Source organism: Neodiprion fabricii, chromosome 6 (genome assembly GCF_021155785.1).
Source record: "Neodiprion fabricii isolate iyNeoFabr1 chromosome 6, iyNeoFabr1.1, whole genome shotgun sequence".
NCBI classification, from domain to species: domain Eukaryota; kingdom Metazoa; phylum Arthropoda; class Insecta; order Hymenoptera; family Diprionidae; genus Neodiprion; species Neodiprion fabricii.
The window spans coordinates 11315113-11341148 of NC_060244.1; the positions used below are offsets into that span (position 1 = coordinate 11315113).

The following is a 26036-nucleotide window of genomic DNA, read 5'->3' on the forward strand; positions in this document are numbered from 1 at the left end:
GTTTTCTATTTAACCGGGTATTTTAGCTTTGAAGAAACTTTGACAGCTAGTTTTAAAAATTAAATGCACGAATATGCAAACGTACCTGCGTACATATATAATGTGTATGCTCAATAGGTCTGATAAGCAACCACAGGGTGGCAATCGATAACAAAACGAAGTAAAATGGAGCTTGTACATAGAATTGCGCAATCCCTTGATGCGCTGAAATTTTATGTCTATCGCCGTATAAATAATCGTAAGTTTATGCGTCTGATATCAGACACATCACTCATATTCAATAGAGTTGAAATAGTCGTTTGATTGCCAATGCATATTGACAATAATGATATAGTATTTCCCACTTCCCACTGACATAGATGTCTACAATGATAAAAAGGCTCTTTATCTTTATTATCAGCTCAGTAACGATTCAGTCGGACTCAATGTAAACTCGTAATGTAGTCCACCTTAGTACATTCTTCATAAAATCATGAACACAGGTAGTAATGGCAAATCCAGTGGATGTCTTTTTCTTCCTTCAACTCACACAACTTATTTTTGTTTCAGATACGGTAAATGTGGGGAATCACCCTTTACCGCCAGATGACCAAGAGGAAAGAGTTGTTTTCATAAACCTGCCTTCTCAGCAACCAGCAAAATACAAAACCAATCACATTACCACCGCAAAGTATTCTGTATTTTCGTTCATCCCTTCGTTTTTGTTTGAACAATTTCGAAGGTATAGTAACTGCTTTTTTCTCTTCATCGCGCTAATGCAGGTAATAGACCTACTTTTATTCTCAATTTTGTATCTCAGTTCGTACGATCTATATTATAACCAAGATTTTTATTTCTCAGCAAATACCTGATGTCTCACCCACGGGACGCTACACCACACTAGTGCCACTAATATTCATCCTCAGCGTATCTGCGCTCAAAGAAATCGTTGAAGATATTGTAGGTACACCTTCATTATTCAGATTTTAATTCAGATTCTAATTTTGTTGGCATGGCAAACCCGGTTCATTATTAACAGGTTGCTTTTTTTTTCAGAAAAGGCACAGAGCTGATGATGAAATAAACAAACGTGAAGTGGAAGTTCTTAGAAATGGTAAATGGGAATGGGTTCAATGGCAGGCTGTGGCTGTTGGCGACGTAGTTAAGGTTCGTTGGTCTTTTTCAGCAAAACGCAATTATATTCATTCAAAAGAGGCGACAAAATGTGACTTTCGAATTTAATATGCGAATTCTATGCAGGTTCATAATAATAAATTTTTTCCTGCCGATTTGATTATGCTGTCTTCGTCCGAGCCACAGGGTATGTCATTTATTGAAACTGCAAATTTGGATGGTGAAACAAACTTAAAAATTAGACAAGCTGTGCCCGAAACCGCCAAGTTGTTGGATACAAAAGAGTTGACAAAATTTATAGCAAGCATACAATGCGAGCCACCTAATAGACATTTATATGAATTTTTTGGAGTTCTACGAGAAGTCAACAAACAGTAAGTTTTTCACTCGTGAATTTTTATCTTTCATATTTTCGTACATTAAGCACAGTTTGCATTAACACATCAGATTAAATGCACACATCATTATACTTTTTTGTTTCATTCGTATGTTTTCTTGTAGAAGCATACCGTTGGGTCCTGATCAGTTACTTCTACGTGGTGCAATGTTACGGAACACTCGTTGGGTGTTCGGGGTTGTAATATACACAGGCCATGATACAAAACTGATGTGCAATAGCACCAGTGCTGCACCCCTGAAACGATCAACTCTTGACCGCCTAACAAATACCCAGATTCTGATGCTGTTTTTCATACTTCTGATGCTGTGTTTGATATCGGCTATATTTAATGTTATTTGGACACATGCTCATGAGCAGGATTTGTGGTATTTAGGTTTGCATGGTGAGTGTCTTGCGCTAAAATACTTTATACTGTAGTTAGTTTGCCAGTTTGAAATCAAAAGGAAACAATAATAATACCTGTGTGTCTTTTTTCATTTGCAGAAGCAATGACCAAGAACTTTGGTTATAACTTATTAACTTTCATTATATTGTTCAATAATTTAATACCGATATCGTTGCAAGTTACGTTGGAGGTAGTACGATACGTTCAAGCAACTTTCATCAATATGGACGTGGAAATGTATCATGCAGAAACAAACACTCCTGCAATGGCACGTACCAGTAACCTCAATGAAGAACTTGGAATGGTCCGTTACGTTTTCACAGATAAAACCGGGACCTTAACTCGGAACGTGATGGAATTTAAACGGTGTTCAGTCGGTGGAAAGCTGTATGAGTGAGTAAATGACTTTCAAATTTTTATCAGTATTGAAAACCTATCAATTCGAATTGTTTCATTTAAAAACTTGTTAATAAATTATACGTTACAGCCTGCCAACATTGACAGGAAACAATGATGGTGTGAAAAGAATAAATGCAGATATGAGCTGTTCGTTAGTTAAAGATATAATGGATGGTAGAATCAAAGCAGATAATCCGTCAAATGATGATTTGGCTAAACAAACTACTGCTAAAATTTTACACGAATTTATGGTCATGTTATCTGTTTGTCACACAGTTATACCTGAGAAACTTGATGAACAAATTGTTTATCATGCTGCATCACCTGGTAATTGCATTAAGAGGGGTGTACGGTCTATGAGAGTCAAAAAAGTAAGGTATTTTCAAGACTTTGTGAAATCAGTAATAAGACATTGAAAGAAATTGATGCTAACTGGCTTGGAAATATAGGACTTACAATTCATTTCGTTCAACGAAAATTCAATTTTCAATCATTATGCCACCTACCTCTGCAATTTCTTGTTTATGGAATATAGTTGAAAACACTTTTAAAAATTGCCTGAAGTGGAATTTACAGTTGCAAAGTTTATCCCTAACTGACGATAGAAACGCAATGTTGTCGATTGTGATATTTGTGCTCAAAGTAGTTCGGATAAGTCTCTAAACAAGGCCTCTGGATTTTACTTGGACCTTCCATGAGCAGGCCTCTGTCAACAAATTAAAATGTTGCTCAGCTGTTTCTTGACTGTTGCGCAGCAAAGGCACTCATATGCAGCCCTAAACTTACCTTAGGGTTTACCCTAAGCCTCACCTTACCTCTAGCAGAAATTGATCCCGCATGTCGATTTACGATCTCTTTCTGTAATTATTATCGACTCCATGGAATTTTGAGAATAACATATTTTTTTAATGCTCTTAGGTTCCATACCCCCTTCAAAATATTCACCATTACCATATTTATGTATGTAGAAAATAGAAGTAACCGCAATAATTTTATTAAATATTACGTCAAGCGTCTATTATACGCTAAGATTGTTTTATTATAGATGAAAGAGCTCTTGTGGACGGAGCAAGGCAATTTGGTTACGTATTTAATACACGAACACCTAGTTCGGTAGAGATAACTGCATTAGGTGAATGCCAACGTTACGAGATTTTGAACGTCATTGAATTCACTTCTGCCCGCAAAAGAATGTCTGTGATTGTACGAACACCAGATGGACAGATAAAGTTATTCTGTAAAGGAGCTGATTCAATCATTTACGAGAGGCTCGCTAGTAAAACAACCAACAACCATGAAGATGGCGTAGATTTTAGTGAAATTACACTAAACCACTTGGAAGCTTTCGCGACTGAAGGATTGAGGACACTTTGCTTCGCTGTCGCTGATATACCTGAATCACTTTATCAAGTGAGGCACTTCGATCAATCCCAATAACTATTAAAATATCAAGTTATTATCCTTGAAATCCAACATTAGTGAAAAAAAATTCTGAAACTGTCACACTTCATCGTATATTAATCAAACTTCTCATGTTTTTCTGCGAATGTTTATAAACAATTCAGCATAACTTGCAGTGCTGCTGTAGGATATAAAAAGTACTTTAAATAATTTACATTTTTTCCTAAACAGAGGTGGCGAGAGACTTACCACAAAGCGGCGACCAGTATGGAAGATCGTGAAAATAAATTAGAGTATGCCGCCAACCTCATAGAAAATAATTTATCACTGTTAGGAGCCACTGCAATTGAGGATAAACTCCAGGATCAGGTATAGTTAATTCAATTATTTGTGTCATATTATTTTCGTTTTAAATGTCAGCGAATAGTCCGGTAAAGTTTTCAAAGGCTAAATTGCGAACTCTGTAACATTGTCTACACTGCTACATTTTCTGTACTCAACAAAAATAAAAATTTCTCACTCACTCATTCCACTGTCTTGTTTTTATATAGGAAAGTAATGAAGATTTTTAACTCTCGTAGGTACCAGAGACTATAGAATCTTTAATACAAGCTGATATCAACGTATGGGTTTTAACTGGCGATAAACAAGAAACAGCAATAAACATTGGATATTCGTGCAAACTCATTACGCATCCAATGCCTCTAATTATAGTCAACGAAAATTCTCTGGACGTAAGTAATCATGTAAAGTTTTTTAGCTGCATAGCTTTGTATGCAACAATTTTTGTATCGATTAAATAACGGATGAAAATTTTACTCCATGCAGAAAACGAGAGCAGTAATCAGACAACACTGTACCGACTTTGGACAAGAATTAAGATGCACAAATGACGTAGCTCTAGTAATTGATGGAAACAGTTTGAAGTATGCTTTGCTGTGTGATTTGCGGCAGGATTTCCTCGATTTATGTACATCCTGCAAAGTTGTTATTTGCTGCAGAGTATCTCCTATGCAGAAAGCAGAGGTGAAATTTATTTCCTAATATTTACTTAGTTTATTAAATCCACCTTATCACTATTATGCCTGTAAGCCTGTCGTTCTGTGGTATTCCGCCATCAGCATCTCTATAAATTTTACTCGAGTATTACTTTCAACAAATTTCAATCAACAATGAAGTCATGCTTACCTTTTCTGAATTTATGATTTGATTTGTATCAGTACAATGCCTCAGAGATTTTTATCTGAGGTTGAATTTCAACTTTAATTAATCTGTGAAAAAATTCAGGTTGTAGATTTGGTCACTACTTGTACAAAGGCTGTCACTCTTGCAATTGGCGATGGTGCAAATGATGTAGCCATGATTCAGAAAGCTCACGTTGGAGTTGGTGAGTTTTCATAATGCAATGCTATTTATTCCATTACGTTTGTATGCAAACCAAATAACTACCTTGTGTGAATGACAATGAGCAAAAAAATATACAACTATGAGAGAGATAGATTTTATAGAAAACTTCATAATTTGTCTACTTTTTGACCACTTTAGCTATGATGCACAGACTACACTGAATATACCTATTTTTTATATTTTTTCAAGATTACAATATATCATATGAATCAAGGTGAAAATGCACTCGGTGTAGCCAGTAAATCACAAATGAAACCGTTATCTATGTTTTCACATCTAGCTGGTAGAGATCAGTAGCTATGGGTTGAATGCTAAAACCACAGAGAGTGTTGCGCAGTTGGACGTATATGTATATATAATAGACTGACCGTTCAAAAAAGAATGTTTATGCTCCAAGTTGAAAAGTAGTCATCAAGGTTCAATGCTCTATCTCACTATTAAGGGGTGCCAGTATTTTATTTATTTTTAAAAAAATTTTTTTCCTAATAAGATGTCATTTGTTTTCAGACTTGATCTTTTTGTATTTTCATAACGATTCAAAAGAAACAAATAGTAGGCTGATAAATCTAGGATTGAAAGTACTTTTTTCTAAAATATTTTCAATTTCTCATCCTGGACTATTCAATATGGCATCAAATAAACATATAGCTTAAAAATTAGTCTTTAAAAAAACATGACATTTTTTTTTTCCATCACTGACACCCCTTAATAATGAGACAGAGGATTGAAACTTTGAGGATTTTCTTTTTTTAAGGTCAACTTAAGTTTTTTTAACTTGGAGTATGAACTGTCAGTCTAATATATAATGTATGGCTCCGTTTGAATGTTTAGCGGTCTAGAGGTAAGCGAATTTGTAATTTTGTGCTGGTATGGGATGCATGGAAAAATTTGATGTCATTTTGCAAAACCATTGTGTATAATTTATTCCGTGGAATCAATTACAGGAATATCAGGAGTGGAAGGACTTCAGGCAGCTTGTGCTTCGGATTACTCAATAGCGCAGTTTAAATTTTTAAAACGATTGCTATTTGTACACGGTGCCTGGAATTACAGTAGAATGTGCAAATTAATTTTATATTCATTTTACAAGAATATTTGCCTGTATGTTATCGAACTTTGGTTTGCCATATACTCAGGTTGGTCTGGTCAAATCTTGTTCGAAAGATGGTCCATCGGTCTTTACAATGTGGTAAGTAAAATCACGATATTTTTATTGTGTTGCTGTAGATACAGCACCTCAGTATTGTTTCATATTCTTAACAGTCTTGGACCCCAGAATTCTTTCGTTTTTTCCTGACACCATCTCGGATCGTTTTCACACCTGGATAAGGACTGTATTTATCATATTGGCTACTAAAGCAGCTGCTTACCTATTTTGGAGGCCTCTTTAGTATCTGTGATTTACAGCGTAATTTTTCATCAATATTAAATACTGTGTAGGTATGATTTGTGAATTCTCTGATTATTTCTGTTTGCTGTAAGTGCCTGGATAAAAATTCACTCAAGTCGTTCTTTGGATATAAAAAACTTGCTGGAAAATATAAACCATCAGAATGGGTATTCAAATATTGAAAACTGAATCAAACGACGAATTTGCATTTATTAATTGATATCCAAGAAATATCTGACTATTAAACGAATGAAAGTACCAGCGTGTACTGAAATTATGGAAGTTACTGGTTTCACATAGACTCCTAATAAAAAAAATCACCCGAAACGGATGCAAAAGGAGAAACGCAGCACAAGAAGTCAAGTCACACAATAAAAAATAAAAATTCAACAAGTTTGAAAACTTCACTTCTGACCTGTCCTTGCGCTAACTGCTTGCGCAACCTTCGCTACACGCTCTGAATTCTATGCCTAACTCCATGACTAATCATTCCAGCATGTAACACTCAACGCGAAGATTGATCTCTGAGTGTATAGATATTTGAAAACACTCGACCATTAAGTTGAATACTCAGTTCTGCAGCATTTATTGTATGCAAGATATGAATACTCATAGACACCAAGCATAGCAGACTATTATTTGATGCAATTACAACGTGAATATCACAGTATTCACGGAAGATTTTTCCGTAAACGATCAGCATTTAATTGCATACATAATCGAGTGATCAAGAAGATATGAACAGCAACTTCATGCACGTGTATTGTTAGCAGTGAGCATTATTATTTATGACTCTTAGAAGATTCGATTATACGGTTGTTATTATCTCATGTGCAAACTGCATTTCGATCTATATTGCGCCATTCTTTCAAGCCACGTTTATCCATTATAAACTTCGAACTAAAGGATTTGATCTAAATATCATTACACTAAAGATCTGAAGACAACGAACTACACAGCGAATGATCTAAAAAAGTTATCGTAATAAACAAGCTTGAATCTTTATGAGTTGAGGCTGTTCGATAAAAAAATTGTACAGAGCATATATAGATACACAGGTGTAAATCAAGTTTGTCCATTCAACAAAAAATACCAAACGGTAATTACCAAAAGGTGAATAAATGAATTGCTTGAGGATAGTAACAAAAGTGAAATTCAAGAAAAGCAAAGAATACTATCAGTTCTGTTGCATGCTTGCATCATTCTGAAACAACAGCTTTTACTGTGCTCAATATCAAAAAATTAACGGCTGCAATAGAAAAGCATCCTGCTGGATTCGTCATGCATAATATTGGAATTTCATAAAGAGGCACATTACTGGAAAGAAAGAGAAGATTGAAACAAACCAGCCTGGAGGTTACCTAATGCCTCTCATTTCCTAATTATTGCCTACATCAAGTCAAAATATGTACAGTTTATTCAAAAGTATACACGAAGCAAGTGATATTAAACAAACACATGCAGAAGAGATGCATCAATGCATAAAAATTGGTTGCACCAGAAACTCATCCCAACTTCTGTGATATTGAAACTACACTTGAGTGAAATATTTTTCCATAGAATTCGTTATTGGTTAAAAAAATCAGTTTTAGAAATCAGCTGTTGAAGTGTTTAAATGAAAGGCTGAATCTGTGTAATGAATGAACAGTAATATTCTTAAAAAAAAAAACTAAAGACGCAGAAAAAATATCTGCTAAGAAACTGGTGCTCGCACTCAATTATTCTACAGTGACATCGGTACTTTTAAAATTACACAAATTTCTTAAATTCTATAATTTGACTTGCAATAAGAGCGAGGACATCTTGAACACAAGTTACCCAGTTTCATTTAATAAAAAGAACAGAAACTTAAGACCAGTGCACAAGAAGATAGTCGATACTTTCCTATTGATCATTCTGGAAGTACCATTCCATATGGAGTATGAAGACTTGCTCGGAAAAGGACTGGGTGATTTTTAGAGCCAGTGTTATATTCTGAGGCTCGCAACACCTGTGTTTTTATACATATTTATAAAGGTCACAATTGTGTTGACCATACTATACTCTCATACAGCTATTTCACTGATTGTGACAATTTTTACTTAAGTTGCAATCTCTTTGATGTGTCCCAATACTAGTTATTGGTTTCGCAAATTTAAGAAATAGCACAATCCGACTTTTCTTCTACACTCTTCTAAAACCACTTCTCTATATAGCCAGCACAGTTTGAGAGATACTGGAAGGAAGATTTGATAATCATTTTAACTATAGCCCCAAGAGACTATAGAAATTGTATTAGACTTTTTTTCATCCAAATATTTCGAGTCACTAAGAATGCAAGAGTATTATTAGTGAAGCAAATCGGAGATGTCACGTTACAACACATGAATCCCCAATCATAATGATAATTTAAAAATGATGGATCATTTGGTATGTTAAGGTATTTACAGCAGCACCGCCCTTGGCAATGGGACTCTTTGATAAGGTCTGTGCGGCTGAAACTCATTTAGCACATCCAAGATTATACCATCCACCCAACTCTATGGACTCTATGTTTAATATAAAAGTTCGTACTATTATTTATTTATATTACCATTTTTATTTTTATTCAATTTATTATAAGTAAGAAATAATTTATCTTTTCTGTTACTGTAATCTATTGCCTAACATTGAATTAATTTTATGTTTGCATATCATGAATTTTGACTAATTAAATTCTTATTGATTTAGGTATTTTGGATGTGGATAATAAATGCATTGGTCCACTCTGTTCTGTTATACTGGTTACCATTATTAGCCCTTGAGCAAGACGTAATATGGAGCAATGGTCGAGACGGAGGTTATATAGTGTTGGGAAATTGCGTGTACACTGTAAGTTTTTCGAATTTCCTACTTCTATTGCAAATAACTCATTCTAAGTCTAACTATTTGATTGATGTTGACAGTATAGTATAATGCTGTAATTATAAAACATCTTTCTTTGATAATTGATCAACTGCAAACAAACTAGAAGTACTATCTGTTACGCCTAACGTAATATTTTATTGTGTTCAAGATTGTTGGGCCACCGGATTTATCCTATATATATATATATTAATATATATTTTAATATGATCATATGTTACCGGCACTAGACAGCCCGCAATATTATTATTATGTATGTAGTTGTAGCTTTAAATAATGAACTAACGATTTTCTCAAATTAGTATGTTGTAGTGACGGTGTGTGCAAAAGCTGGATTAGTCACAAACTCATGGACATGGGTGACACATTTAGCGACATGGGGATCTATTCTACTCTGGTTCTTATTTATTCTTACGTACAGGTAAATTTACTCTTCCTTGAATAATTTTTTTTATCATTTATCACTGACTGCAATTCTCTATACGTCATATAACATCGCTCTTACATGTTTGAAGCAATTTTTGGCCAACCTTCAATGTCGGTGCAGTAATGGCTGGTAATGACAGGATGCTCTTCACTTCTCCTGTCTTTTGGCTTGGTCTCATTCTCATTCCAACAGCAGTCTTACTGCTTGATGTTACTGCTAAAGCGTAAGAACCCTTATTCACCTTTTACACAGAGATATTAATTTTCAAGAGTTTTCAAGTCCATACGCAAAACTTCTTAACAGTAGTTTCTGTATTCCATATTTACCATATGTAATACATCGGCATAGTATTACCTTTTTCACTAAAAGAATTACTTAATTTTTCATTCAACAATGATCAATTGAAAACATCATTAAATTATTTTAATTATCCAAATACAGAGTCGAAAATACAATCTGGAAATCAATAACGGTAGCGGCACGGGAACAGGAGATCAAAAAATCTGATCCAAGTGACGTACTTAATAAACAGGACCACAGAAGCTCGTAAGTTACTGTCAATTGTTTATCAGTTTTTCATTTATCATCTTACGCCAGTATTCTATCTGACAATACGTCCATGCAGCTGTTGCAAAAGTTTGGTAACATTTTCAAAGTTATTATTACTATTCCCCTTTCGTTACAATTTGCATTGACTGAAGATATATAAGTTAGCCAACTCTAGGAGGAACTCACAATAGATATGGTGGTTACCAAGTGTCCCGAAGGACATTTCTATTTTTTGGATTGCCCGATTACAGGAAACGTCTCTTGAAACTGAACGGTCCAAGCCACGCGGTGATTGCCACCACCAACATATGCACAAGTCTTCGTTTGCAGCATTTGTCCGCTAAGCTTGGCTCAAGTGAAGGTTATGCATGGGTTGGTGCTGGCAGTCACCGTATGGCTCGGGTTGCTCGGTTTCAATTGACTTTCCCTATGTAAATCTAAGATGATTACAGCACTACCAATTTTGTTTATTCTTAATTAATACAAACAGAATACATGGAATACATACAACAACATGCAAAGACCAGGAAAACTGATTCTGCAAATTAGTAGTGATGTAATAACTTCTGATTCATCCAGTTTCGTAATGTGAGCCCAGCACCAGACTAATTAGAACCCAATTGTGACCCTTGGCGTAGACCCACCAAAGTAGCTTGGTTTTATATACCTTCAGTAAACGCAATTACAATGAAATTGTAGTTTTATAAAATAATTAGATCTAAACTGATAACTGGACTTGTCTACATAAATGTGGTCAGAAAGTTCAAATTTTTCAGTTTCAAACTTCCTTAGAATGATGATATTAAATTGTACTATTATGTTTTCGACAGTTCAATAATTTTTGTTAAAACGTCTTAAATAACTTTTATTTCTTGGTTTTACTTCTACCCAAGTCTTGTTTCCAAATGAAATTTTATTAGGTCTATTCAAAATCTCAAGTCGGGTAAATTAATTTCAGGAACCCAGATTATTTATTTCGATACATATGCAATTATTAAATGGGGATTTCTGGCATGCGACTTTCAGTTGCTTACAGTAGAACAGTGTAGATCGCATGGCTTCTCAACATTACTGCATTTGATGTTTTTTTTTATCCTGTCTTGTTCACGCTTTAACCATAACATACTTTATGAATTGATTATTTACTTGATTTTCGAAAGGTATAACAAAATTAACAAAACAAGGATTTTCACTAACAGCAAATCGTGAGCATACATCAAATTTCTTCTATTAACAATTTCACAAAGATGAGTACTAAATCCAAAAAAAAAAGTTGAAACAAAATTTTTTTATACCGAAAATTGGGTGATTTACCTTTATTAAGAATCAAGCTATAACTTTCATCCGGGAAAACGATGACAGGAACTGGAAAAAATGGTCACCCAGGCGATGTTTCATCCGTCGTTGGTTTTTGACATCGCTATGGCCACCGCCACGTCGAAGTTTCTTGAGAATACGAACGCGAATGTTTCCATTATCACTAGTAACTCAAGGCCTGTTAAAACCACGCAGTTCTACACTACGTGTATAACATATCTCTCCCTGCACCTTGTCAATCCTTTGTTCCAAGAAACCAACATGGAATGCAAATTTTAACTAACAACAAAAAATCAGGGCTCGCCACTCTGGAAATATCTATGAGGCATGCATCCCTATCAAGTAATTATATCATTTGAATTATAATTTCATAACACTACATGAAATAACTTTTCACTTGTCACATCTATTTGTTAGTGCAAAGAAGCACAGCCGACTATTTTTGCACAAATTTATTTGGTTGTGAATAATCTTGTACATCAGTCTTCGTGTAGGACGGTTCTAATTTTTGTCTAGATTTCTATTGTGAATTATAGTTCTTCAATTTATTTCTTGTTTTTATTTTTCTCGAGTGTGTTTTCTCCTCTTTGATAGACCCCGAAGCTAAACGACAGCTGGAATGTTGAATGCTAGTATGTCGTATATCCTTAAGACTATTTTAGTAAATTCGTACAATATGCTCATTTGACGTAATTTTTAGACAAGTTACAAATGTAAAGCTCCTTATTTTTGTTATTACATTAATTTTTATTTTTGATTCATGTATTGTCCCACCTAAATGTTAATTTATTTTGTTACAGAAAAAAAGTGAAAAAATAATTTCCAACCACCTTGTTATCCTGATCCCTTTTATATTAACTGGTGGGCTATTCCACATGGAAACAATCACTCTGGTCTCAAATGCTAACGAAATCCAACTTCGAAAGGGCTAACAAAATGGAAAACTGAAAAATATATGAGACCTGATTGACTTTTTGCAACTGAAATAGCCTTTACACTATTTGACACATTTTTTCATTAAGTGTTTCGCATCCAATCTTGCATCGCTTTAACTATTTTGGTAATATTATTCTGCAACTTATAAACTTACAGCATTGAAAGTACCGAAGTGGGTATAAGTTGGATCATATTTCAATATATTGTTGTAGATAGGTTTATTGCAATCAACATTTATATAAATTAAATTACAAATGAATAGTAAAGGAACCAGTTACACAAAGTAAATATTCCTACCACTATATTCTCGGTACTGTTTTACAAAATACTGATGATTGTTACCATGCTTCGAATAATCACTCATGGACCAATGATCTAACAACAAACTTTCCAAAATACACTAACGAACATGAAATTAATACACCCTATGTGTGCTCTTCATTTGAAAAATGTACTAATAATTGAATATTGATTGTAACCTGTACGTTAGAGTAATTCTTGGTAACTATGGATAAAAAGTAATTACTGTCGTTATGGTTATTTTTCCTTTATAATGTGAGCTGTGTTTGGTATGTTTGACCATGGTACCCGTCCAGACCTGTGCATGCCATCATCGATCTTGCGAGGTGTAAGTACCAAGTAGCAAAATGTTATATAATTTTAATTGTTGTATAATTTGATGTCATTAATTAGTCGATATTTATACATGATTCAGTATCAATGATTTTTGATTATTGTTTATTATTCGTACGTCAGTTTACTATTCTACTAAATGTTCTGCATTGCATACACCTGTTGCTACTGTCACTGCCTTGATATATTCAGTTGTTGCCTTCCTAATTTACCTGTAACTACAATCGTAACTGTGGTTCCACTACTTTTACGCACAAGCGCATCGACACTTAAGATTTAGATAGAATGCTGCCAGCTACTTGGATGTATTTCTAACGATTTTTGACTATCAATTTTTTTATCACGTATCTCTACGTCAATTTGGCGTTGTGCCATTGTCGTTCACGATTCGAACTGGCACTCATACTTCACAGCGATCACGAGTAAGTTTACGGTAGTAATATAAGGTTTGATAAATGTTTGAACATTGCACAATATATCGTACACATATGTATATATTCCAAACGAAAATGTCAAAGAGGACGCCAAATGTCTCAAAAATTGAATGGTACCGTATTTAGTATTCCAAAGAGAAAAAAAAAAAAAAAATGGCCGGTTGCAGATTAACGGAGACTGCAAGGCTTCTGAAAAACGTAAAAAGCGTCTTCTCCAGACGATCCAACACTGCGTCCAGGGTAAATAATGAGGTGGAACTATCGCGTAAGTAACACAAAATCCAGAATTGCATACATATACTTCAACGTGTATTCACAGATTATATACCAGGCCTAAACGTGGAAACGGAATCACCTCGGTGCCTACAGATAGGTAATCGGAGTTAGAATTGCTATCTCACCCAGTTGTCTACCTATGAGCGCCGAGGTGGCTTGTTTCCACGTTTTGGCCTGGTATAGACACCTGAATAGAATTGCTCTCAAAGAGTCCGAGTGACATTTTTCTTTGACAATTTTAATAAATTAACAGGTAAAATATTTTTATAAGACTAATAAATTCATATTCTGAAAAGATAGTATTCAGATAAATTCTCTATGATCTTCTTAGTTTCCCTTACGCGCTTTCTACGTACTTAAACTTGTCTCTAAAACCTTTATGATTTCTGTACTATCTTTTCTTCAAACAAAAATAAATATATGTATACTTATCCATATGTTGCTATAAAGTTATGCGAGTTCCTACATTCCTTCGTTGCATTTCTTAATTTCTGCTGAAAAAAATATTAAAAATGTATCGAGAACTATTTTATGATAAATAACGAGTAAATCTGAAACTAGAAATTGCAGTAGAAGATCATAGAAAAACTCGGAATTAGAGCATTTTATCGAAAAAAAAATTTAAAATTGAATACCTCGACATTATAGGAGCAAATTTGACAGTAGGGATCTATAGAGACAATGTTCGCACTAAAAACCATAGATCATACGATTGAAATTAATTACTTATGAATTATCCCTGCGAACATTCATTATCAAAGTACAGTTTGATGTTTAAAATATCCAAACATTGATTTAATTTTTTTATGTATGACATGATCATATAGCTTACTTGTGAATCGTTATTCAATTATAATTTACTCCGTGTAAATATGCATTGTATTATATACACCACGAACTGTATTGAAAGTAGAAACTTTGATTTCTTTCATATAATCAGTTGCTCACCTGCAATGCTTTTTACAACATGATTACCGAAGATAATTTGTGTAATACTCGTAGAATGATGATGAGGATGAGCAAAGCATAATAAAACATTTTCAGAATGTCAGTTCACAGCATCGATTATCTTCCGTATTCAACAAGTTTTTTTAGATTCCGTTTCTAATGGTCATGCTTGCCAAGATGAAATTCCAAAATGTAAAATGAGCAGTTTTTAGTCCGCTAACGCAGATACATAAGATGATAACACCACGTTTTTAATTTGCCCGTGACTAGATGGCTTTGCTTTTTCTCAAGAGGAAGGAGGCTCCGTGACGCAAACAGATGTGATCAGAGCTTACGATACAAATCTCCCCAAACCTGTCGGGATGTAACTCACATTTATACGTGCCATTATACAATGGACTTTTTTGGTTGGTTAATTAATCTATAGTAATTAATTATTATGTATATTCTGTCTGCGATCCAACCAATTTGTTGGCAATACCCAATACTCGTCTCAGCATCAGTCAGATTTAGAAACGAGCATAGGTCATTTTGAGTTTAATTATTCAGGTATTCAATATTAAAATAAGGCTAATTCATTTCTTTGTTATATTTGTTGTTGACACGTACGTATAGAGGTTGGACCAAAACAAAAACGGAGCCGATTTTAAACTTGACTAAAATTCGCTCAACCGATTTCTGAAAACTTTGTTTTGCTTGAAACTAGAAGAAAGAATCTTTCGTGTCGTGTTTGAAAATCTGAAAAATCTTTATTCACTGCTGGAATACACGCTCTTGAAATCGGGTTTTGAAAAGTCATTGGGAGACTGAAAAAAAATTGATATTAAAGAATGTTCAACCTAATTTCGATCTTAAATTATGATTCAAGGTCGAATTTATTTTGTTCTAAGTTTCAAAAATCGGTCAATACGTTAGAATTTTATTCACGTTTCAAATCGTCCCCGTTTTATTTTGGCCCACCCTGTGTATGAGGGATTCTCCTTCAACTCAGCCACTTTTTTTTCAACCATCTCAGGTCTACCCCATAATTGGTTATATCATAGTACTACTAAAAGGTACTCTATGTGAATTTTTTCAGATTTTTAAATTCATTATTTGAGAAATTGCCGTTTTTTTCAAATGAATATATCTCGGAAACTTGAAGTAAGTGAAAAAAAAATGACTCTACACAAAAGTTGTAGTTTTTTGTTAGCTTTCGAGAGGAGTTTTTGAAAAAATTTTTACATTCCGGTAACGCTGATTTTTTACCAAAAAAGGAAGAAATTATTTTTTTATTCAAAAAGGACCCTTTTTTTTGCTGAAAAATTACAGACTCTTCTAATATGTGTGACAATATCGCCAAAAAATCACCAGAGTGGCACGGATCGAGGTTCTAGGGGGAAAAAAAATGAAGCTACACAAATCAATTATTTTATACCGGAACCTCGACCGAATTTGTGTGGCTTCATTTTTTTTACCCTAGAATCTCGATCCGTGCCACCCTGGCGATTTTTTGTCGATATTGTCACACATATTGTAAGACTCTGTAATTTTTTCAGCAAAAAAAAGGGTCCTTTTTGGATAAAAAAAAAATTTCTTTCTTTTTTGGTAAAAAATCAGCGTACCGGAACGTAAAAATTTTATCAAAAATTCCTCTCGAAAGCTAACAAAAAACTACAACTTGTATGTAGTCATTTTTTTTCACTTACTTCCAGTTTCCGAGATATATTCATTTGAAAAAAAACGGGAATTTCTCAAATAATGAATTCAAAAAATCTGAAAAAATTTACATAGAGTACCTTTTAGTAGTACTTTGATATAACCAATTATGGGGCAGATCTGAGATGGTCTAAAAAAAATGGCCGAGTTGACGGAGAATCCCTCATATATGCTCATAAATTCGAATTTCATACATTATAGATACGCTTGGAATGATCAATGAGATCATAAGGTGGAATGTAGATAACGGCAAAATGATGTACCTTCCTATTTTATTGATGTCCTCGATTGAAAGTCAAATGCGCTTTCAAACACTGTAGTCAATGTATTTTTATCCAATTATTCAAACGTGTGTTTATACACATGGCTTTACTTGTCTACTGGTCCACTTTTTCCCTCGAAATCGTGGGTACTTCTCAACTTGACATATTACGAAATTAATTGAGAAAATCACCTGTAAAATTTCTCACATTTGTAACCATAACCCTTATGGAAATGCACATTCCTTTTCGAAATCCATGTATCACTCAAACCACGGAATGTACAGAAATATGGGATATTTTATTTGGAACGTGTTATTTCTTTTTCTATGGTTCCTACAACAAAATTGAGGCTTTAGTGTAAACTAGTTTCAACAACAATGAGTCTGATGTTTCTCTGATCCAATACGATCGCCGTGTTTCTTATTACTCTTTTTTTTTATAATTTCTACTCAATTTTTTAATTAGCAGAGTTTACCAACGGAGTAAATGTTCTGATAGCTTATTAATGTTTCGTGGAAGAATCTCGTAGAAATCTCGAAGAGTCGCAGTTCTAATCATTTCATACTAACAACTTGATAAAGTGTTAAATTGCGAAAAAAGTTGTCGTTTTCAAATACTCTGCTACTTTGCCCTCATTTCTTTTTGCCTGCTAAGTAACTAACAAAACTTTCAATTTTAATATGATGGGTAAGAATTCTCGACCTCGTGGATAATATATTATTGAATCTTGGTGAGCGGTCAATTATATGTATAACGTATTTTTTTCTTTTTCTTTTTTCACCAATGTTCCGGCAGACCTTGCTATGCACGCAGTAAATAACCGTTGGGCCTCTCTAGATAAAAAGATCCCAATTCCACTCAGTGAACTAGTTAAAGCCTTAAACATTTGTTTCGATTCGGCAATCTTTAAATTTAACAATGACACATATGCACAACAATTCGGGTTGCCCATGGGATCCCCTCTCTCTCCAATCATGTCAGATCTTGTGATGGAAGACCTAGAAAGGTCATGCTTTAGCAATCTAGATTTTGATTTACCCTTCCACTTCCGATATGTTGACGATATTCTAACTGCAGTCCCTAAAGAAAAAATAGATTACACACTGAATATATTCAACCAATATCATCCACGACCACCATTCACCATTGAAATAGAAGATAATAACGCCATCAATTTCCTAGATTTATTGCTGATACACAACAACACTAAAACCAAAACAGATTGGTTCCACAAAAAAACCTGGTCTCAAAGATATTTGAATTTCAATTCCCACCACCCGATGTTCTACAAGATAGGCACCATCTTTAATCTTGTTGACCGAGTCATCAAACTTTCAAGTACAGAATTCCATGAAAAAAATCTGTCACTCATATATAATATATTAAGATGGAATGATTATCCCTACGGCCTATTACACAACATATAAATAAGAGACGCTCCCATATCAACAACTTACTTGACAATAATATTGACTCTGCTCCCGCAGACCACAACAATAGACCTGCCACTACATTTGTTCCCATCCCATATGTATCTGGTCTCTTCGAGTCACTGAACCGTCTATTTACTAAACATAATGTCAAGTTTGTGGGAAAAAATTCAAAAGACTTACAAATAGTCTTTGATTCGGGAAAAGATAGGATCCCCATGGGCAAACGATCCAATGTTGTGTACAAAATACCTTGCAATGATTGCAATCAAGTTTATATCGGACAAACTGGTCGCCATCTAAACACCAGAATCAAAGAACATCAACGCGCAATGTACATGAGAATGAAGAACGTCACACTGCTCTAACAAAACATGTGACCAATAAACCGTATACTTTTAGCTATGGCAATACAAACATCCTCTGTGAAGAACCTAATTATTATAAAAGGTTATTACTAGAAATGTGCAATATTGTAGGACACACTAATTCCGTTAACCTTAGACAAGATGTTGAACATCTTAGCAATATTTACAAACCGCTAATCTCCGCCCACTTATCACACATTGTTTAACCTTAACTATACGCATAAAATTATTGTCCCCATGGCACAATATTTTTTACATAATTTTTTTGTTTTTTTACACAAGTTTATATATGGTTCACCTTCACTCTGGCTCATATTTGTTTCTCCCATCAGTCGTTATTTACCAGTTGACCCAATCCGTTCAACAAAATTTTTGTTAGACATGGAGAACAGGGTCATAAAGATCCCAGTACCACTTTTTTGGACATTGCGTGAACTAATTTAACTGCTATAAAAACTTTTCTTTAAAACTTTTTTAATACATTGACATATAGACAGTGATGATACATAGTTTTTTTAATTAATTACCTCCAATTTGTAACTCCTACACTTTAAACAACCGGAGGAGCCGACAATGACTACCGTTACTCGAAGAGCTTTGTCCCGACAAATTGTATTTTATGAATTCGACTTATATCTTAGTCCCCTTCCTATAAAAAGGTGAATTACTCTCTAAGCCCATCTTCTTTTTCAATCATAACAATTAATCAAATTGTACTCACTGACCTATAATATACAATAGCCTTAAGAGTATTACATCTATAGTATTTAATGTCTGATTGTACTTTTCTTATAAAAAATGTGTTTTGTTCTCGACAGTTAAATAAATAAATCGTTCTGAGGAGGGCCCATATCCGGGCCGAAACTTTAACAAAAAATACGTTATACATATAATTGACCGCTCACCAAGATTCAATAATATATAACAAAACTTTCACTCACGGATTCGTCATGCTTTCCAGAAAATGAATAAAACATGCATAATTAATGAGAGTCGTCAAATTAAGTGAAAAAACAAAACTTCAAAAATTTCAAACACAAATTACAGTTTAAATTGTACTTGAAGAAGTAATACGCAAAAAAAGTTTTTTTATACAAAATCATTGTAATACGCTTACGATTTTTAGTTTGTTATATACTGAATCAGACGAAACCAAGATTGTATTTTAATAATGTAAAATGCTTGGGCTTAGGGAACTAAACCAAATCACAGTGGGTTTTCTGAATTAATACTACAACCCAGGAAATTATCGAAATCATCCAAAAGAGTGATAATAAAAGTATCCCAGTAAAAATGTGACATGTTTTCACAATTTATTCGTTTATATTTATGATCAAGACAGTTGGAAAGTTATCAACCCGTAGAAAGTCGTTATTATCCTTACATAAAAAAACTTGTAATTCCAAAACGAAATTTCTTGGTGTCATATGAATTTTTAATTTCCATAGCACCCGTTTTTTACTAATTCATTTCGCATGGTCGTGAGCACTTTTAGTAGCAGGGAGGATTAATTCTCGAAAATATGTTTGATAATTCCAAAATATTCTTCGACAAATGAAATCTTATCTAAACATGTCCAATGAACTCTTGGAAATATATCTGATTTGATTGAAAATATGTACCTTAAGTAATTGATCACTCAAAAGTTTTGCTCTTTCTCAAATAATTTTATGAATGTTGTGCGCATCATCTACAAAAAGATAATTTGGATAGGCAGGCCAGAGTTGAAAGTTTTCAAAAAATTTTCAACGATATCGATATAAATCCTTGTACACTGTTGCTATAAAATAAGTATATACGCTGTGACGATCATCCGAAAAGAACGGTCTGTTCTGTCGATATCAAGTGCATGTAAAATGATGTAAAATGTGCTCTGTAAATTATTCTGGATGGATTTAGATCGCCATATCAGAAAATACCAGGATTCCTAAAACAAAAGAAAATTGAAACCGACCAGCTGCATCACCTAGGACAGAACTTTGATTAAGTAGTCAGAAAACCATGCTAATGGTGTCTAGTTTGAATTTTCTTTCGGGGTAAAAAGCTGCAATTTTAGATTTCTGTGTCTTCAATGATGTATAACATTTTTTGAGTTACCACTTAGTGGTCTCATGATGGTTTAGATGCGTCTTTTGACGCGTTTCCACCAAATGAAAAAGTTTTTCATCGAATGAAACAAATGTCATAATTTTCTACGATTGGGTTTTATTTTATGAAAAATAAGAATCACCAAATACTATGATAGATTGTATTCCTATACATTCTGAATAAAATACTACATAAAATGTCTCGCCTTTTACTGTTAAACGTCATCCTTAGGAAGGTATAACTTTTGAGCCTTTTTTCAATTCATTTATCCTAACACACTGTAGAGGCTCTGTTTCTTCAACGAACTGCGAACTGACGATATTTAAAGAATTCCAACTGGTTTGCGAAATGTAACGCTGAAAATTTTGTACATGCAAACTTTGTATACTAAACATTCGAAAATTTTGGCAATGTTGTGTAATGAATTTACCAAAAAATGAAAGTTTAAGTACACAATGTTTCAATTATAAATTTAATCATCTGTACATTTTCTTAATTCTCCGTTCTCGTTGATGGAAATTAAAAGTTTAAATATTTTCGTATTGTGAGTAATGCGTGCAGTTCAACTACAACATATTTTCTAAATGAATTGTTAAAAACTGTAAATATTTGAAAACTGTATTCTAGGATAAAGTAAAATATTCACAAACTTTTAATGGACAATACCGACCGTCTGGTGAAACGTACTATCCTAGATACGTGCCAATGTAACAATAAAATGACAATCATAAAAAAACAAAAACAGAATCAATGTGTTACAAATGGTGTAAAGAATATGTAGAAAAACCATGCACTAATACTTCACTGCACAAGTAAACAACTTTGATATTTTTCCAATCGATCTTGAAAAATGCTATAGTATCCACCTTCTCGATTAGAAATCTATCATAATATCAGCAAGACAAAAAAATATCACTGTAATAATAAACGATCCAAAGTATGTGTAGAAAAGCACCAAAGTGTTGCTAGATACATAATTTATATAAATCCTTCTTGCAAAGCGTAGCCGTAACACAAATTGTACACACCGGCGACTTCACGTTGCGTGTTTGCACTTCGTCGTAGCGAAAGATGATCGGAAAACGCATTACTCGATCCTCACATATTTTTCTGTCGAAATAAGAATGTCCGTTCAATCATGGCCATTTTTACTCATCCGTGCATGCAGACGTGGGTGGCTCGAGTTTTAAACTGACAAAAAAATTGTCTCTATCCTCCCTGTATCGAGCCTTGAGCAAAAACTCCCAGGCTATTGAATGCCCGAGATATGAATAATTTTGCGCCGATCTCTGGCACTCGGTCAGCCAGGCAGTGACCTCGATCACACGTTTCTGTCGTTCATCCATGTTTCTCAGGTTTAACTCATTCTGTGCGATAAATCCGAGTTCAATAACGTAGCTGCGCCATCGATCGTAGGCCATTCTAGCCAGAATTCGTTGCCTGGTGTTCCAAGCCCCACCATCGCCGGACAAATTACAATGGAGCGAACCTGCCTTGCCATTCTTAAGTTTTACAATAGCTGCGGAAATAATTCGTCGGGCGAATCCGACGCAAGGCTTGGGTTGCTCGAGATTGGCGTCATCGCAAACATCTGGGGAAGACGAGGCACTCAGTTCTTTCCTAACCAAGGACTTCACGGCCGGGGTATTGGAAGGACGAGAATCAGAAGTAATGCCCAGCAGCCGCGCTAAGAGGTCACCAACGTACGGCAAAGCGGGCGAGTCGAGCTCAGCCCTTGCCCAAGTCCTACGGTACTTTTGGGTTCGAGGGCTCCTATAAATCTTCGACAATTGTTCCATCGCTTGATACCTCGTGGCATGGTGAGCCCTGAGATGATCCCAGGTGGCCTTGAGCCGATAAATGGGAGGACTCTGAAGGCCAGCCAGGATGGATCTGCATGACTGGAAGTTTCCGGTGGCGTGAGACTTTCCAGCGGCGTTTATCAGGCGAGCAACAAGACGGGCGCGAAACTCGACCTTCTTTACAGCCAATATCTCGCTGGCAACAAGGCAGGAGATCCGGTGACTGAAAGCGATCCAGGCACCGAGGTTCGACGCGTTTTTGGACGACCCCTGGAATACGATTATCTCCATCTCCACCGGCGGAATTCGGAGAAAGAGGTCTCTGTCAACAAGGGTCAGCTGTTGAGCGATCGTGGTGCTGTCCAGGTCCCAAGCACTCACCCTGAAGTCCATTTTCAGCAAGCGTCGCAGCTGGTCAGTGGTAGCACCACCCCGCGACGGGCCGCCTTGATTTTTCTTCCGCTTCCATGGCTGCGTCACAACCTGCGATGAGAATATGCGACCGAGGATGTGACCGGCTCGCTCATCGTTCGTCGCAAAAACACCAGTGTCACTTTGTAGCGAGCTGCGCTTCCGTCGGCCAAAGAACGTTCTGCGATTACCAGCAAACTGCTCTCTCTCAGACTGGGATCTAAACTCTCGAAGGAGTTCAAGGTGCTGTCGAAGCTCTCGATAGGCCGCCGTCGCCGCCCGAGGCCTGTACCAGTACTCAGGAGTCCAGAAGAGCACGACGCGTCCTCGCGTCGTCGCTCCCATCGCTCCACACCGCCCGCGGTCAAGGGCCGTTGCAGATATACTTGCAGCAAGCTGCCTTCTGGACACGGGCAACCGCAGCTCAGGGTCCATCGGCTGCCGCCGTACCCCGACTGCACTCATGGACCGTCGTCTTTGAACGGAATCGCGTTCTCCAGGCTGTACGGACCATGGGCCAAGAGCGTGAAGAAAATGGGCCGCCGTCGCCAGCCCGTAGCGTCTCGGGTGTCGCCCGAACGACTTCCGGCGATGCTCATTATCCTTCCGCCGATCGCCGCTCTCCCACGCGACGACACCGCTTTCGACTAGTTTATAGGGGTCCAAAGGCGTGTGCGGAGGCTGCGCAGCGTCTCCTGCCTTACGCGAGTCGTAAGACTCCAAGTAAAGACCAGAGCGGCAATTTTCGCGAATGCCGAATCCGAACCTTGAGATCTTAGGTGCGAGGTTGATAATCTTCTGGGCAGTTGAGTGGTGGCCTAGTTTTTTTGGCGCGGAGTTTCCTACGTCCGCAGAGTCTTCGGTGAACTCGGTCGTCCACAGGTCGTCGACTCGGATCCCCTGAGTGAAGTTGAAATTCTTGTCCCGAGTAAAAAGGACGTCGCAAAGACCCCCAGACTGATGATTCGACTTATCTGCCCGAAAATTTTGACCCACAGGCCAGCTGTAGCAGCCCCTTTTTATCGGACGCCTCTCAGGTGATCCGTCGATCAACTCGTACCTGAGGTCGGCCAGACTAGCACCTGCAAATCGCACTGGAACTGGGGCGTAGTAACCGTAACCCAACTCGCCATGGGATGGGCCAAGAAAAAGGTCTTTCTGGGGCCAGGAAGGAGCGAGCCCATCGCCTGCGCCACCGTAGTGAGCCCAGACCCGGCAGATCGAGTGATCACCGCGTTTCTGCAACCTTCTAGCGAGCTCGACTTCCGAAGAGACAAGGAAGAGGGTACTGGCACTCGATGAACTCGCTGCAGTGGTCTCGGACAAAGAACTTCCATCTCCTTTCTGGGCTATTATGTTCTGAATTCGCTCGCACCATATGTTCCAAAACATTTCACGTTGTTCCATTCCTCCGAGTTCGTAGTAATTCGCTCTCCCATCGATCAACCTGGTAAAGAATCAACGAGAAATGACATTCAATGTTAATGCACTGGCAAGAATAATTCGCGCGTATACCTTGCCTTCAAAGTTCGCCGCTTCCGTCTTCGAAAAATACTCAGAGCTACGAACTCCAACGGATAAACCGAAACCAGTTCGAAGCTCTCGATGCTCGGATCCAAGTCCGGTGGACACATGAAGTCCGAGTTCTCATTAAGGATGTCGGCAGCGACTACTAGCCTTGACGGTGTCAAGCCTAAAGCAACTTCCCGCAAACCTCGCCCGTCGCGAGTCGTCTGAGCAAACGGAGACTCAACCAGAACTGTGTCAGAGAAGTCGCAGTACTCGGAAAGCAGGAGCTTCTGAATCCGATTATGCTCCATCGTGGAATTTACTTCATCTAAGATCCTAGGCTATTTAAGATAAAATCATTAACGGTGGAGAATGAACACTTGGCAAATTATTGACGAACAAACATCAGATGAAACTTGAGTTGTGAATATTTTTCTTTTTAATCATTGTCATTAAACTAAAAATAGTATCGATTGAACGAAATTTTACAATAGGGATATCGCGACACTTTGGTTTGGTTGGAAAATGCAAACGAAGACGAACCGTTGACATGATCGCAGCCAACACGACTACGTAAACTCGATCCTTGAACTGCGCTATCATTTTTTTTGTCAAATATATCGCGGTCAAGCGGTGTCACAAAGTGCTCCGTAATTTATTACTAACAATAAACCACGATCCGGATAGCTAATCGCGTACAGCGACGGAATTGTTTGTAGTACATAATACATTTGACGTGACTCTTACGATTAATGTAGTTCTGTTAAATAAAAAATTGATTCATTTTCATTTTTCGTATATACTTTTCTCGATATATCACCCAAACATGTGCTTGAGAATCGTCACGGTCACTTCAAATACCTTCCTATAACTCTGAAAGATTTTTAAGTTAATAGTGACTACCATTTGACGTGTTCCGTAAAATGAAATTGTAAAACCAGTCATTTTGTCTGGTCTGGGAGTTCTAGTGTTGAATGGCTGATTAACTCAACTTTGAATTCCTCCCAGTTGACTTCCTTGGTGCCTATCCTAGTGCATATGTTTTCGTTGTGGAAGGATCCACTCCCGACCGTTAATTGCAGGGGAAAATGATCGATCCTTTTGGGGTCCGGTTCGGTAAGACTACATTTTATGCTCAATATGCTATAGGAGGAGAGGGTAATATTCGGTGGGCTCCTTCTTACCGGTTCCGAATAGGTCTTTGCGGCATATCCTGTATTTAAGACCCTAAAATTGAGCTCGGTAATAATATACGCTAGCCAGTCTCCGCTGGAAATTTTAAGCTCGTTTCCCCATGGAGAGTGGTGGTCATTGAAGTCACCCTTAATGATTACGTTTTTCCATCCCTTGATTTTCTTGAGGAATTGCATGACCTCTGGTTTGTCAGTCCTGGGTTGAGAGGGGATATACAGAGTGAGTCAATTGAACCTCCGAGAATAGGAGGAGCTTAGTTGATGAATTAGGCCCTACCCCTCAGCCAGTCTAGTGAATGCTCAGTACATACGCCTATGAGTAATCATGACTTTCATATACCAAGACGAACCTAATTGCTGACATTTCATGCTGTCA

At 36.4% G+C, this 26036-nt stretch overlaps 2 protein-coding genes across 17 annotated transcripts in view; one reads left to right on the top strand and one right to left on the bottom strand.

Moving 5' to 3' along the window:
* The window catches only part of LOC124185372 (probable phospholipid-transporting ATPase IA), a 57285-nt gene extending 41106 nt beyond the window's left edge, over positions 1 to 16179 (top strand). For 7 of the 16 annotated variants that reach the window (XM_046576067.1, XM_046576066.1, XM_046576068.1 and 4 more), the window contains 20 exons: positions 550 to 761; positions 841 to 939; positions 1036 to 1146; positions 1240 to 1487; positions 1615 to 1895; positions 1997 to 2291; positions 2386 to 2624; positions 3343 to 3707; positions 3930 to 4067; positions 4280 to 4432; positions 4527 to 4724; positions 4986 to 5085; positions 6050 to 6294; positions 8915 to 9040; positions 9205 to 9345; positions 9681 to 9799; positions 9894 to 10028; positions 10247 to 10351; positions 13842 to 13939; positions 15169 to 16178. In XM_046576067.1, the coding sequence (XP_046432023.1) occupies positions 550 to 761; positions 841 to 939; positions 1036 to 1146; positions 1240 to 1487; positions 1615 to 1895; positions 1997 to 2291; positions 2386 to 2624; positions 3343 to 3707; positions 3930 to 4067; positions 4280 to 4432; positions 4527 to 4724; positions 4986 to 5085; positions 6050 to 6294; positions 8915 to 9040; positions 9205 to 9345; positions 9681 to 9799; positions 9894 to 10028; positions 10247 to 10351; positions 13842 to 13939; positions 15169 to 15266 (3506 nt within the window). In that variant the 3' untranslated portion in view covers positions 15267 to 16178. Of the gene's footprint in view, positions 1 to 117; positions 239 to 423; positions 483 to 549; positions 762 to 840; positions 940 to 1035; positions 1147 to 1239; positions 1488 to 1614; positions 1896 to 1996; positions 2292 to 2385; positions 2625 to 3342; positions 3708 to 3929; positions 4068 to 4279; positions 4433 to 4526; positions 4725 to 4985; positions 5086 to 6049; positions 6295 to 6368; positions 6542 to 8914; positions 9041 to 9204; positions 9346 to 9680; positions 9800 to 9893; positions 10029 to 10246; positions 10352 to 11678; positions 13142 to 13203; positions 13236 to 13800; positions 13940 to 15168 lie in introns of those variants that run through there. The other 9 variants (XM_046576077.1, XM_046576078.1, XM_046576073.1 and 6 more) reach the window with 9 other exon arrangements.
* Positions 16180 to 21691: 5512 nt separating this feature from the next.
* LOC124184846 lies at positions 21692 to 24778 on the bottom strand. Its single transcript, XM_046574966.1, has 2 exons — positions 24474 to 24778; positions 21692 to 24405 (listed from the first exon to the last, which is right to left on the bottom strand). The coding sequence occupies exons 1-2, from the start codon at positions 24776 to 24778 to the stop codon at positions 21894 to 21896; spliced, it is 2817 nt and encodes a 938-aa protein (XP_046430922.1). The 3' UTR covers positions 21692 to 21893.
* Between the last annotated feature and the right edge of the window lie 1258 nt (positions 24779 to 26036).

What these genes read in the sequence shown, in the direction of transcription:
- LOC124184846 (XM_046574966.1), bottom strand. Translation starts at nt 24,778, where the DNA reads ATGGAGCATAATCGGATTCAGAAGCTCCTGCTTTCCGAGTACTGCGAC. An exon ending in CGGCGAACTTTGAAGGCAAG is followed by an intron (nt 24,406 to 24,473) that starts GTATACGCGCGA and finishes ATTCTTTACCAG; the next exon opens with GTTGATCGATGGGAGAGCGA.